Raw genomic sequence first — 14,528 nt, 5'->3', positions numbered from 1 at the left:
TGATCCAAGGTGAAACTGAAGCTGGAGTGCACTGTTTCTTTGGAAGCAGCGAATTTGTGAATATCCAGTGAATTGGGGCTGGACACTCCAAGGAGACACTTGGAGAGCTCGGTGGTTGGAGCATGCCCATCGCTAACCTGTATACCTAGAGGGGAGCACTTGTATTGTCTGCAGCTGGTGGAATTGGGGAGCTGCCCCCAGCAGGCACAGACAAGGCTTCCTCATGCTATAGGAAGGTGGTAGCGAGGTCCCTCCCAACTCTGGGTACTCCTGGCAGAGCCGTCCATTGGGTAGGGTGAATCATGGCGACCGCTCCGAGCCCCGTGCTTCGACATCACGGTGTCAGATGGGGTGAGGACAGCAGCTCTCTGCCGTGAGCACAGCAGGCAAAGGCAGCCAGCGAGCAGGAGGCAGCTGGTGTGTCTGGCCTCGCCTTCCACCCAGTGGCTCATACCTGGGGGAGGGGAGGGGGCCTTGGTAGGCCCAGGTCAGGGGTTTCTGGCTGCCACGCAGAGAGCTGGGCTCCCCCGTGGCACCTGCACACAGATCGCACGGCCCCCGCTGCCCCCCTGGACTCTTGGGCCCCTGCCGGGCCCGGGGCAGCGCTGGCAGGACAGTGCTGCGCACGTAGCTCACCCGCCCCGTGCGCCCACCCCAGCCCCACCATTATTCAAATGCAGAGGCCAGGGAGTGTGGGGTCCTAGGCCAGGCTGGGTCGGCCTTGCTCCAGGTAACCCTCCTTGGCCCACGCTCCGCGGAGCAGCTGGAGCCCCATCGCCTGCAGGAGCCCACCCCCTGCCCCATCCTCCCACCCCAGGGGAGACCCAGCACGCTCCATGGGGGGCACATACAGGCTGATTCATCCTGAACCCTGCATCTCCCTAGGGTTGACTCCCAGGAAGTGTCAGAGAGTGGATAAAGCAAGACTAAGTGCAGCCAAAAAGGAGCTGATTGGGTTAAGTGGGGAGGGTCTGGAATATGTAGCACTGGATTTCTCTGAAGAGATCAGCTGAATCCTGAGACAAGAGACAAGGACCTAAAGAAGCTGCTCCAGTAGATTCCTTAATCCAATAAAAGTGTCTGGATTAACACACAAAGTTTCAGATCCAATTCTGCATTAAAACACAAATTGCGTACCGTAGCCTGTTGCTACAATAAAGGCTACTGCTGTTCTCAGTTAACTGGCATCCTGCTGTGCTCCCTACATGCAGCTTGTCCCTACCTTCTGCTCTGCCCAAAGGCTCCTCCATTTCAGTCTCGCTCTGTGCTCGGAGGGAGAGTTTTCAAAATCCCTCCAAGTAGTGCCATTATATCTTCAAAGCACCTTGTCAGAGACAGAAGCTGACGAACCTTTAGGCAGAGCAGAAGCTATAGCAATAATGTAACTGGCTGCATGTAGAGCATAGTAGGGTACAAAGCCAGGTCAGGCCTTTTGCTTTAATGCAGAGCTGATCCCTAGGCATTTACGAACCATGCATTTTCCTGGTTATGGAATTAGCCTGCTTTTCCTTTAGATCAAAAAAGGGTTCAAAAAAGAACTAGATAAGTTCATGGAGGAAAGGCCCATCAATGGCTATTAGACAGGATGGGCAGGGATGGTGTCGCTAGCCTCTGTCTGCCTGAAGCTGGGAATGGGCAACAGGGGATAGATCATTCGATGATTATCCGTTCTTTTCATTCCCTCTGGGGCATCTGGTATGGCCACTGTCAGAAGACAGGACACTGGGCTAAGATGGACCTTTGGTCTGACTCAGTATGGCCGTTCTTATCACCCTGCCACTCCCCAAAAGATATCTGAGTTGCTATTATTAATAGTATTCCCCAGTAAACAAAACAAGCAGACAAGACTTACTGATAGGTATTGGCATGTTACTGGTGTAATCTATGGCAACACCTACTGGTAAGGTGTCATCATTCTTATCTGTCACAGGAAGTTCTGCTCTGCTGGAATCTTCTAGGACCCACGATTCCCAGTTGTTCTGGAAAGAAAAAATATTTTTGCTTCTGTTCTGTGATTTTCAGCACACTCACTCACACTGGGAACAAGCTGCAGGAAAGCACAAATACGTTGCACATGAATTGTGGATAGCCTGGCTTTGGAATGTTAGCCAAAGATTTAGCAAGAATAGATAGGAACAAGATGGGCTATATCTGTCAACATTTTCCAGGTTAAAAACAAAATCCTACAAATATCAAAAACCTTCACAAATTCCTGGGTGACTCTTACATGTGGTACTTGAATCTTAAAGTGAACTTATCCCAGAAAATGTAAGTTAGACTAATGAGCTCAGCAAGACTCAAGTCACCATGGTAAAAAGTGATTCAGGATGTTAAACTGGCACCAAGCCACTGATGCAACGCAGCCCTTTGGCACTTTGCTCATTACCTGCTATGCTTCAGTTCAGTCGTCTACTTTCTGGTTACTAAAAACTCTCTGGCTCATAAGCAAGGAAAGGATGTAATAAAAATTTCCTTTCGTCTTAAAATTCTATGTATATCAAATGGGTAAACTCTGAGATAAGCATTCTCTAGCCCTCAGATCTTGATATCCAGATAATTTTCCTGGAAAAGATACATTTGGTCAAGTGCAGCAGAAAGGAAGATTACCTGGTCCGCTTGTCTAGAGAGAATGCTGACTTCTGTGGAAGCTGCTGAAGCTGCCAGGACTAGATCCCTTCAAGTACAGAACCAAAACAGAGTTAAGTCCAAATATGATGACAACACAGAGTTCCTCAGCCCGTACTATTGTAAAAGGCATCCCAAATACTTATGGCACGCCTTATGAATCAAGAATGAAACTGATTTATCACGCTCAAGTGGTAAAAGACAGGGGAGAAATACAGTGAACTCTTCACCATTCTAAACAGGTGTCATTAGCAGTCAGGGCGTCAGTTTCTTTGTCAGAGTTGATGATATAAGATACTCATGCACCATCATTATTCTAAGCGATTTGTGATGGAACAGAAATAAATAGTTTAACAAACAGGGCATAACAGCTTCACACAGACCTGTGAACAGAAAAATCTAAAAGCCATGCACCACTTAAAGCATAAAGGTTCATTCTTAGTGGAAAGCACATGACTAAAAACCTTTGTGCATTTATTTTACCACCCAAAAACAGAGAAATGGATAGTTTGTTATGTATATGTATAAAGATCTGCAGACTTGGTCATAGGTCTCTACACTCACCACTCCTCAACATAGTTGAGAAAGTAATGATGCTGTCGCTCGGTGCAGCTACCATAGCAAGGCTCCATGAAATTCACAAACTTCTCCGGCCGTTTCTCTTCCTTTTTCTGCAGAGACCGGAGGAACAGAAATCGACATTCGATTTAGCTTCCATTAAAGCAAGTTAAGTCAGCTTCTCATACAAATGGGCATATCTGGACAATATAATTACATTACATTTCTTAGAAATATGCCCAGATCATTACAAAGTTAATCTGGTCCAACTGTGTAAACTGCACAGGAGCAATCAGGAGTGCACGTGTGCATCACTATACACAAACAGTCCTGGGAGGGTACAATTTGGTATCGCGTACAGCAGCAGGTTACAACAACAACAAAAAAAGCAGTCTGGCTAGCCCACATATATGTGATAAATCATCAAGGTTACCTTTCAGAGCACCTGATACCCAGGACTTAAGTCTTATTAACTTGGAGACCTCAAAAGGTCTGCCACAGTGTAATCTCAATAGAAAATGGGATACTGATTTATTCCAAATTGGACCCTACTTCAATTTTTTGCCATTAAACTTCAGAATTGAGTTTGATACTGGAACCTCTATCTGATGCTAATGAGAACAATAAAAAGAACATACTATACTAATAAGCAGGTCAGAAGAACAGACAGTGTTACCATCACATTCATTAGCATAAAATTCTTAAAATGAGAAAAATAAAGTTCCTAGCACTTACAGGCAATACAGCCATCACCACCTCTGGGGATGTTTCCAAGGTCCCATCAGCAGCTGCGTAAACTATAGTGAAGACATAGGTGCCAACCCAAAGCACATCCAGGACTGGAAGGAAAATGAATCATCATCATCCAGAGACATCTTAAAAGGAGCACTTCCTTGGATGTTGTGTACTATGTGCAACTAAAACCAAACTCGAATGTTACTGCGATATTGTAAATCTCATAGGGATGGTTTACACCTCTGCGGTAGCATGAAGACAACTTCTAATGCACTACCTAGCCAACTACATATCATCTAGCAGACAAAATACATGAAGTGTTTGAGTGACATTAGGAGACCAACTTGATGCGATGAAATTCAAAAACAAAGCTGAAGCATGTACCTGGGCCAGCCTACTGTGCCTTGGTACACTGTGGGCAAGAACACATCACTGTCTTCGCACACTGAACACCTCGAACGATGGAGTTGAAGCCTTAACTCTAAATTTTCTGCATTTGCATCAGTATTAGAAAGTTCTGAATGTAATTTTGTAGTGGTGGTTTGAATTTTATTATGAAATAAATGAAAATTATTAATAAAAAAGAGGTCAATTCTCTCATGAAGTGTCTGGAAGTCTCCATGGCAAAATGTAATTGCAGCCTTTGGAAAGCACAGTCTATCTTAAAAGTCGTCATCGCACACAGACATAATGCACATCTTAGAAACCCTAGATATGCACAGGAGCTGCTCCCCTCCTCCCCCCACACCATTAAGGCAGATCACTCAAATTTATCTTAATATTTTAATTATTTTGCATGTGCATAAAAAAAAAAGCAGCTTGTATTCATTTAAAAAAAACACATTTAATAGTTTTTTAAATGTTTGAATATTCATAGAATGATACCAGAAGACACCATTGTGATTAGCTAGTCTGACCTCTTGTATAACAGATCATGGGACTTCCCTGAATTAATTCCTGTTTGACCTAGAGCATCTCTCTTTTAGAAAAACAGTCAATCTTGACTTAAAAATTTTCAGTGATGGCAAATCCACCACAACCTTTTCTGAGTTGTTCCAATGGTTAATTATTCTCACTGTTAAAAAAGTTCATGCCTTATTTCTACATATGAATGTCCAACTAAAACAAGACCTTGTATATTAATTTTTGGCCTGGAGGCAGTTTTTATTACCAAATTAACCCCTCCCCTCAAAAGAGATGTCTGGCAGAAACACTGGCACATCCTTAAGTACCTTAGCACCAACAAGAATCAACATAAAGAGACGTCAATGGACGAAAAGATAAAAAAGGAATACTGTACCTTTAACAGGATTATCTGAGTCATAAAACGGAGGACAGGGAATTACTTTTTTCTCCTGTAGGCTCTGGAAGAAAAAATTCCTCTTTCAGAAATAAGAACACCAACAACCCCCATCAGGAGTTTAGCAGATCCTAAAGAGTTGTTTTTAGGGTGCTACAGGTCCTTTTTAACAGCTTCCACATTCCTCCTCGGAGACCCTTGCATTTCAGCAGCAGCAGCAGAAGTCCCAATACCTCTCTCAAAGGCAGATTGAGATGCTTAATGTTTTTGATGTGCTTGGAAAGTTTTCACATCAAAGGCACTGTACTATGCTCCCAATTTCAACAGCCACATGCTGATGAAAGGCAAAATTAAGCCTAATTAGAAGTCAGTAAAACGAAACATAATGAATTACTGCAAACACACACTTACAGGCAGATACTGGACCACAGTGCCATTTTGTTTCCCTACAGCCAGTTGCTTTCCCTTGGGGCTCCAGCACACTAAGTAAACAAGAGGGTTTTATCAGCACAAAATAGAATGGCAGTGGAAGAATTAAAACACTTCGGTATTTCCCAGTGACAGCATCAGTGAACTAAATACCACTCAAACCTGAGCCAAGCAGCCAATCCTACTGAAGTTGTCCTCTCTTGTGGATTCCATGGACTTTCATCACCATACGGCAATGCAGAAAGATGAGTCCATAGAGGCTCCATGGCTCAGATTAATTAAAATTTTAGCAATGCTTAACTTTCTGCACATCTGCCTTGGAGTCTGGCTACACACAAACTTGCACTGGCTTAAACTGGAGAAAATCCTGTGATTTAAGACAAGCCACAGAGTTGCACCCATTTAACTAAGTCAGTTAAAAAAAAAAATCACACTTTTTGTAAAACCAGTGCAACGTGTGTTTGAACCAGGCCTCACCTGGACTAGAAGTCTGGAGAATACTTGCAAAACACCAGTTCCGCTTGCTTGCACTCCACATCACAGAAGACCAAGTTCCTCAAGCACTGATGTAATTGAAAAATGCAGGGAAACAATTCTATTTTACCTGTAATACTGCACCTTTCCTTCAAGTGATACTGAAGGCCTGATACAATGTAACCTTTTGCCAGAAACATTTAGCTCTAATTCTCAAAGTGGGCTGCTCAAGAAGGTCATGAAATTTTTTTTTAGAAAACCTCTACTGGAATATAATTAAGTTCTATTAAGTTTAACTCCATTTGCTCCCCGGGAAAAAATTTTAAAATTGCTGTAAAGGCAAATAAGCCTGTCTCTCTAGTGACAGCTACACTTCCACACACTTTACGGCATCTTCCAACTTTACGAATTATCACTAAGCCAGAGTTGTGTCACTCACCTGATGTAACAGCCACCGAGGAAGGAAGAGTGGCACACACTTTCACAGACTCTGTGACCTGCAGGACAGAGATACTACCATCGGACAGACAGACAGCGACCATGGAGGGGCTAGCAGGGTTCCACTTCAGATCACAGACCATTGCCATGCTGCCCGAGTCTTTGGCCAGTTTATGATAAGCAAATGGACGTTTCTGCTGTTTAGCCTTTTAAGAGAAAATAAATGAATGCCTTAGCCCATAAATTCAGTGTGCAAACAAGTTCTCCCAAACTCTCAATCCATAACTATTTGGCCCAGCTGTACTGTAACGATTGCGATGTAGGAAAAAACACTGACTGCTACAGCACACAAACCAAGACTTAAGGCAAGGTAAAGCGACATGTTTAGGTTCAAAGTTACGTATTTATTACAAAATTATTTCCTTGTGTCATGTTAATTTCTCCAGATGACTAAAAATTTAAAAAATCTAGTTTATTTTTTCCGCCATTTGGGCAGGAATTAGTTTCATTATTGGTTTCTTGTCAGTTTCCCTTTCCCATTCTATAGTGCTGCAGTGGCTGGGTTGCAAACACTGAGAGGAATGTGTAAACGTACAAGCACATTGTTTATGCCAGAATATTAAAAAATGTCACTGAAAAGGGATTCATATTTAAGTATGTTCAGTGCTGCACAAGATCAAATACTGTCACTGTTTCTAGCATCTAACAGTAGAGAGGGTTTTTTTTGTTTTTTGTTTTTAATATATATTTGGACCTAAACAACCTGATAATGCCCTTTTAAAAGCCAGTAGAGCAGCCGTGGAAATACTGCTCCCTGTATTGGGGGCTCACAGTCAATACTAAAGTTCAGTCTTCAGCATGCTAACATGCAAGCCCATGATACTTGATGCAAAGCAAGAAGTAAACTATACAAACTGTCATTTTGGCCTTGTTCAATAGTTCCACATAAGTCATTTTCTTACACTACTGCAGTACAATATTTTCTGGATAATGTTTTCATCTTTTCTTTCAACATGTGCCTTATTCAGGGAGAGGTTACAGCTACACAATATCGGAGAGTGCAATAGCAGAGAGGGACAATCACAAACACTGCTTAGCATAGCTGACAGGGCTAGCATACAAGCATGAGCTTAAATTACCACATTCCAAGTCAGAGGCGGCAGTATTAATATTTGGCACTTTTCTTCTTCACAAGGCTGTTTGAACATCGGTTGTGAGATCCTCACAACAGCCCCGTGAGGTAGGAAAATAACCTCATTTTACAGGTGGGGAAACTAAAGCAGATTTTAATTGAAAAGTTATTGAATAAAGCTCACAGTTTTGTGTACAAAGCATACTCTACTGTGGACACCCAGGAAAACATTTTGAGATATCCCCTTTCTATCATCAAATGCTTCCTTTCAAGGTGAAATTTGTACATCTGTTTGCAAGTACCTTACCTGATTTGAGAACGTGCGGACGTCAAAAAAGCCAATGAAGGAACCAAACTCACTGGATGTCATGCAAACAGACAGTGTGAGGTTATCACAGCTCAGAGCCAGGTGATGCACAGGAAACTTCATAGGAACCAATATACTTTGAACATTTTCAACTTAAAAACAAAAGAAAATGGAAGAGGGAAAGTATGGAGTGGTCACTCTTAGAAAACAGTCAACAGTAAGTGGTCATTTTAAGCAGAATTATTAAGTAAATACAGATGCCACCTGGTAACCTAAACACTGCAGACTAGTTCTAAGGGAGGCGTAGAGACATGTACTCCACTTTCCATAAGTTAAGTCTGAATAATCTTTTGGATGCTTAACTATCTTGAAGAGGGACAGTTCTAATTACAGGTTTTTGAGGAATTTCCTTGTTCTGGATCCTGGCATGTGGACTGCCCTAAAACGGAAGAGGCTGAGACTTGCACCTAGTTGGTTGTAAATTTTAATACACAAATTACTGGAAGGGTCATATAGCACAGATCAAATAGCACTCATGACAGTTTTTTTAAATTTGATGGATAATATCCCAGCAAGTCTCATTACTTTTGAGGCTAAGATACAGCATCAGAATCACAGAAGTGAGATGAAGACTATTTTCCTTACAGCATCCGGTCCTGACCTTTATCAGAGACAGGATACTGGATTAGATGGATGATTTGATTTGATATAGCCAGGCAATCCCTGAATTCCTGTGAATATCAACTGTCAGAGGTACGAGTCTGGTAACGCTTCTCAGGTGAAAGAAAGTACTTATATGGCGCACATCACAATTGTATTACTCGGGAGACATTCAGATACTAACAACCACCTCTCTTTCTTCCCAGCCTCTAAGGAAAAACAGCTTGATGGATTTATAGGTTTGTTTGTTTACATGAGCAAGAGGGTGTGTTCGGTAATTTATGAAGAAGTTACTGAGAGAACGTTAAATTGAAAAAATTACTTTTGCACTGGAGGTCTGAAAGCAGTAGTTTTATGATGACTCGTCTCTTCTACTGGAGAGAGTTCCACAATCTCCTGCTCTCACAAGCCTCCTTAAGTGAGTTCACAGGTTCACTATTGTCCTGATCTCCTGTGACAGCTGTAGGCTATCATGGTTGTGAACAAAACAGCACTCTCTCCAGTAGCTAAAGCCAATCCCATGGAGGACTTTGAATGTCAAGAAGGAAAAACTGAACAGGAATGTATTCAATGGAGAGCCTGTGCAGAGAGTATGGTATCCTGATAACACGTTCACAGCAATTTATATTGCAAAGCAGACAACTGCTGCATCTTGTATCAGCTGGAGTTGCATCAGCATATGTTGTCTCATTCCTAGGTATAACATTCAAATAATGAAGCCTGGTAGTCACAAATTCATGGATCACCACAGCCAAGCCGGTATCAAATGGAACGTGGCACGAGTAGACTAATCAACTATGTCATAGACCTTCCAAATGCAGCTCTCTTCGCTGTATAGTAATAAAAAAAAGCTTACCAATTTTATTGCGATCTTCTCCTGCTTGATTCTGCATGAGAAGATCTTTAGTGTGAAAGATCTGCAGGCCAGTTGCTCCACCAGCAAAGACTAGTCCATATTTGTTCGAAATGGCAAGGAGACTGGAACGCTCTTTAGGGAGTTCCTCAGGAGCATCAAATATTCGGACCTTCTTCAATGCTCTGAACTGAAAATCCTGTTATAAAATAATAGAGTTAAAAAGCAATTCTAGTTGTATATACGTGGGGTGGGGAAGAGGACAGAAAACTGAGTTTCACTTACACCCTGGAGAAACTGAACTTATTAAAAAGCACTTTACACTTTCCCACTACTACACATAAAACCTCTCAATTGTTACTTCCCACATGGTTGCCAAACCACGAGCTCCTGAAAATTATTTCGAATAGTTTACACACCACAATGACAAAAATATTGACCCTAAAGTTGACCCAAGGAAAAATCATTGGTTACAATCACTTCCAGATTTTTTAAAATAAAACAGAGAGAGTGATAGGGGTAGTTCCATGAATTATCTATAAACAGATGGGCCAAGGACTTCACACAGCACATTTAATATTGACAAGATAAATAATGCAGAATAGGAAGGCTGTTATTAATCTCATGAAACACTTTCACCACAAGCTGTAACAGGTGCCTTTTCAACATGATATTGAAATCTCTCTCAGGGAGGTCTAAATACTAAATCATTTCTTCTTCACTTTTTCTGCTTTACAGCCTGAGCACCAAGTTATTTTCAAGCATCTTTTTAAAGGTATTTTTCTATCAGGTGTCCTAAAATGGACCACTTCTTTTCACTGTTTACAAAATAAATTAGGAAGTCACCATTTTAATTCCTGACAGGTATTTTTTTTCCCAAAAGTTTGATAATCCTTAATATACTTGGCACTAATTGGCAGCATTTGGAAAACATGAAGACATTCCTAGAAGGTAGCACAAAATTTTCCATTTGGGGAAAAAAAACAAAAAACCTGTGCATCATGGCTAGTACAGTCATCAGAGTGACAGTTAAGGGACATGGTCAACTTAAAAGTGGTATATGTGTCTGAATATATTTTTACCTGCTATTGTAGTAACACGATAGCTATACCCAAAACAATGGGAAAAAAATCCCCCTCCATCTTCCCTCTCCCCCTTGAATGTTTATTTTGTGTATTTAGCAGTAGTTTGCATATAATCACTCCCCCTATTGTCTGCATAGGGCTTTTGCATCACAGGAAACAGAAAAATAGGAAAAAGGGCAATTATAAACCACAAAATTTTAAAGCTACATATAAATGCTGATTGACTGGATTGAGAACTTAATGGTAACATTATTACTATGCAGTTTCACTCTCCAAGTCAATAGGTTGACACAAAAACACACACAAACCAATGTTTTAAAATGTAATGGTGGTGCCTAACATTAGGCTCCTAAACAAACTGCCTGATTGGGGAAGGAGGGTACTGACCACTCACCGGGATGACCAGATGTCCTGATTTTATAGGGACAGTCCTACTATTCGGGGCTTTGTCTTACATAGATGCCTATTACTCCCATCCCACTTTTTCATACTTGCTATCTGGTCACCCTAGCACCTGCTGATGTAAAAGGCACTTGTGGCTACCCCCCACCTCTCCAAAAAAACAGGCCACTTATTTAGGGGTCCCCCTCCCTTAGGCACTTAGATGCCTGTATCTGTATTTAGGCACTTTACTAAGTCGATACCCCCAGGAGTGGAAAACTGAGGAAGCAACCGCTACACAGCGTGTCACCAGAATAACTAGCCTCGCTACCAAGCTCTACAAGGGAAGCTGGTTTAGCTCCTGCCTGGAAAGGAGCTCGCGAGTAACATGGGCCCCGGCAACCCGGGGTCCCAGTTCCAGGGCACAGGGCTCCACTCATCTAGGGGAGAGGGGGGTGACGGGGCCCGAGAGAGGATGGAAGAGGGAACAGCTGTGAGCTGAGTGACAGGCCGCCACCCCCCCACCCCTGGCGTCCTCCTTCCCCCACCCCCCAGGGATTCCCCCCTCCCGTCCCAGGGTCCACCAGGCCCCAGCCCGGCGCCCTCCTACCCCCGCTCCCTGCCCCCGGAACTCCCTCATACCCCCCCGCCCCCCTGGGGTTCCCCTCGCCCGTCCCAGGCCCCAGCCCGGCGCCCTCCTACCCCCGCTCCTTCCCCCCAGGAACTCCCTCATACCCCCCCGTCCCCCAGGGGTTCCCCCCGCCCGTCCCAGGGTCCACCAGGCCCCAGCCCGGCGTCCTCCTATCCCCGCTCCCTGCCCCCGGAGCTCCCTCATACCCCCCCGCCCCCGCCCCCCTGGGGTTCCCCTCGCCCGTCCCAGGCCCCAGCCCGGCGCCCTCCTACCCCCGCTCCCTGCCCCCGGAACTCCCTCATACCCCCCGCCCCCCAGGGGTTCCCCCCTCCCGTCCCAGGCCCCAGCCCGGCGCCCCCCTACCCCCGCTCCCTGCCCCCAGAGCTCCCTCATACCCCCCCCGCCCACCCCGCTCCCTGCCCCCGGAGCTCCCTCCTACCCCCTCGCCCGTCCCAGGCCCCAGCCCGGCGCCCTCCCCACTCCTCCCCCAGCCCCTACGCTCCGCACCGGGCCCCCAACCCCGCACCTTCATCTCCCGCTCGGGGACCACATCCATATCGTCCCCCATGGCTCCGCCTCAGCCCCGGCGACTGCCGCTCGGCTCCTCTTCCCCGCTCGCGGGCTGCGCAGGGACCCGAACAGACACTTCCGCTTCCGGCGGCCATCGGGCCTAAGGAGCCGCTCTAGCCGCAGCGCTCTATGGCAGCACCTCTGGGGCCGGGAGAAAGAAGCGTAAAGGGAGGTTAAGATTAGGGGCGGGGCCTAATGCCAGGGAGCGGCAGCTTTGAAGGGGAAGGGGCGTGGCTAAAGGGAGGGGGCGTGTCAGCTCTTTGGGCAGCAACTATTGGTTTGTACAGCGTCTAGCAGAGTGGGGGCTTGCTGCATTATTGGGGCTCCTAGGAGCTACGCTGAATAATTCAAACCAGACCCTGTGTGAGGAGGGAGATCAGACAGCACCTGTGAAAAATCACAACACTTATGTTTCAGGGGTGGTGGATAGTTGCCTATAGGAGACAATACCTCCAATATGGGGAGTCACGCCTGGTCACCCTACCGTGGATCCAGCCAGCCTGGGAGGAGGCTGCAGCATAGTTCCAGGCTAACATTTCCCTTACCTGATCAGTCACCTTACAGTAAATCACCAGCCTCAACCTCAGGAGAAAGAAGTTATTCCAGTGTTGCCCCCTCTCGTGATATTTGGTGTTTCAGTTAAAGCCCTAGCTCCTGGAGTCACTTTATTATGTAAGACTGCCAGGTTCTTTTAAAGAACAACAAGCAAATGTCCAACCCTCATGGTGTTTGGGATGGAGATGGGGTGTATGTGGCCTAAATGTAGCCTAAAGGCTCAGAAGCGAGAAGGCCAGAAACCCCAAAGATGTATGTTTTAAGAAATTCATGATCTTTAAGCCACTCATGAGTTTGAAGGCTTGGCAATACTATATGCAATAATCAGTATGCAGACAGCTGTACATAACAGCTGTACATGATGCTGCCAGGGTGTTATATCTGAACATAATTACCATAACAGTTTAGCACTTTGCATGAGGGGGATAGAGCCACTTCCTGCATTTCAAAACTGATTGTACTGACCTACGATAAAGGAGTTCTACATTCCCTGTACGAACAGTCTCCAAGTGAAACATGAGTGCAGCATAAATCCCGTTTTAAAACATCAGTCTCAAATTATGGAGAAGCTAGTTAATGTGGCTTTATGTTTATAGCTGAACTGCTTAATTCCATTTCTTCCCCTGCAGCATGTAATGCCCTCTGACTGCATTAGCAATTACTATTATTTGGCAGTGAGATTATCAGACCCTTTAAACTAAGCTAAAAGTCTTGTCCCCCTGCTATAGTGTCAGACTAGATCGGGGTGGGCAAACTTATTGGCCCAAGGGCCACAACGGGGTTCTGCAACTGTATGGAGGGCCAGGTAGGGAAGGCTGTGCCTCCCCAAACAGCCTGGACCCCGCCCCCTCCCACTTCCTACCCCGCCAAACCTCCACCCTATCCAACCACGCCCTGCTCCCTGTCCCTTGACTGCCCCCCAGGACCCCCTGCCCCTTATCCAGCCCCCCTGCTCCCCACCCCCTTACCATGCTGCTCAGAGCGGCAGGAGCTTGCAGCCTGACTGAAGCCAACCACGCCGCTGCGCTGCCCAGCAGGAGCAGTGGGACAGAACACTGGCAGCAAGGCAACCTGAGGCTATGGGGGAGAGGGACAGCAGGGGAGGGGCCAGGGGCTAGCCTCCCTGGCCGGGAGCTCAGGGGCCAGGCAGGATGGTCCCACAGACCAGATGTGGCCCGCAGGCCGCAGTTTGCCCACCTCTGGACTAGATAGAGGCATACACACACCAACAGCAAATGAAGGGCAAACAATAGCATTACTCATGCAATCTCATTAGACAGCCCATCTATAGGAGACACCTGCCATTAGATCTCTGGAAAAGAGCTTAGGCTCCTTCTTCCACAGCTGAGGCCAATTTCACCACAGTCAGAAGCAAATACAACCCCATTAGCGTTGCCTTCAGTGGAGTTACATCCTCCTACACCCAAGTATCTAACTAGAAAAAATAAATAGTTTAGCCTCCAGCCACCTACTGTTCACACCGTGATGTGAGAGAATTCCTCCCTGAGCACAGATGAACCTTATTACACTCCAAATCGCGAAACATCTTTTACTGTCACCCAACACTAGAACAACATATCAAGGAGATTTTATCTATACTTGGTTCCCTTGTTTTGCTGAGGGGAACTGGAAAAGCAGTTTAGAGTGTTCAGGTGCAGTTGTAAGGTAGTACAAGGGCATGTGTTTATATCACTCTAATGGGCATTTTAGAGCATACAAAACACCTTCAACTACTACCACTTAAAACATTTTCTCTCTAGATCAAGTGGTAAAACCTTAGTTTGGGCAGGGGGAG

At 45.2% G+C, this 14,528-nt stretch overlaps 1 protein-coding gene across 3 annotated transcripts in view; it reads right to left on the bottom strand.

Moving 5' to 3' along the window:
• NUP214 (nucleoporin 214) overlaps positions 1-12,312 on the bottom strand; it is a 71,250-nt gene extending 58,938 nt beyond the window's left edge. For 2 of the 3 annotated variants that reach the window (XM_044992687.1, XM_044992688.1), the window contains exons 1-10: positions 12,135-12,311; positions 9,515-9,710; positions 7,999-8,150; positions 6,561-6,765; positions 5,630-5,700; positions 5,219-5,282; positions 3,919-4,022; positions 3,190-3,296; positions 2,608-2,674; positions 1,853-1,979 (exon numbers count right to left, since the gene is read on the bottom strand). In XM_044992687.1, the coding sequence (XP_044848622.1) occupies positions 1,853-1,979; positions 2,608-2,674; positions 3,190-3,296; positions 3,919-4,022; positions 5,219-5,282; positions 5,630-5,700; positions 6,561-6,765; positions 7,999-8,150; positions 9,515-9,710; positions 12,135-12,176 (1,135 nt within the window). In that variant the 5' untranslated portion in view covers positions 12,177-12,311. Of the gene's footprint in view, positions 1-1,852; positions 1,980-2,607; positions 2,675-3,189; positions 3,297-3,918; positions 4,023-5,218; positions 5,283-5,629; positions 5,701-6,560; positions 6,766-7,998; positions 8,151-9,514; positions 9,711-12,134 lie in introns of all 3 variants that reach the window. The other variant, XM_044992689.1, reaches the window with a different exon arrangement.
• Between the last annotated feature and the right edge of the window lie 2,216 nt (positions 12,313-14,528).

This window comes from Mauremys mutica, chromosome 18 (assembly GCF_020497125.1).
Source record: "Mauremys mutica isolate MM-2020 ecotype Southern chromosome 18, ASM2049712v1, whole genome shotgun sequence".
Lineage (NCBI taxonomy): Eukaryota > Metazoa > Chordata > Testudines > Geoemydidae > Mauremys > Mauremys mutica.
Note: the sequence above shows the minus strand (reverse complement) of the source record. Positions and strands in the feature narration are given on the sequence as shown.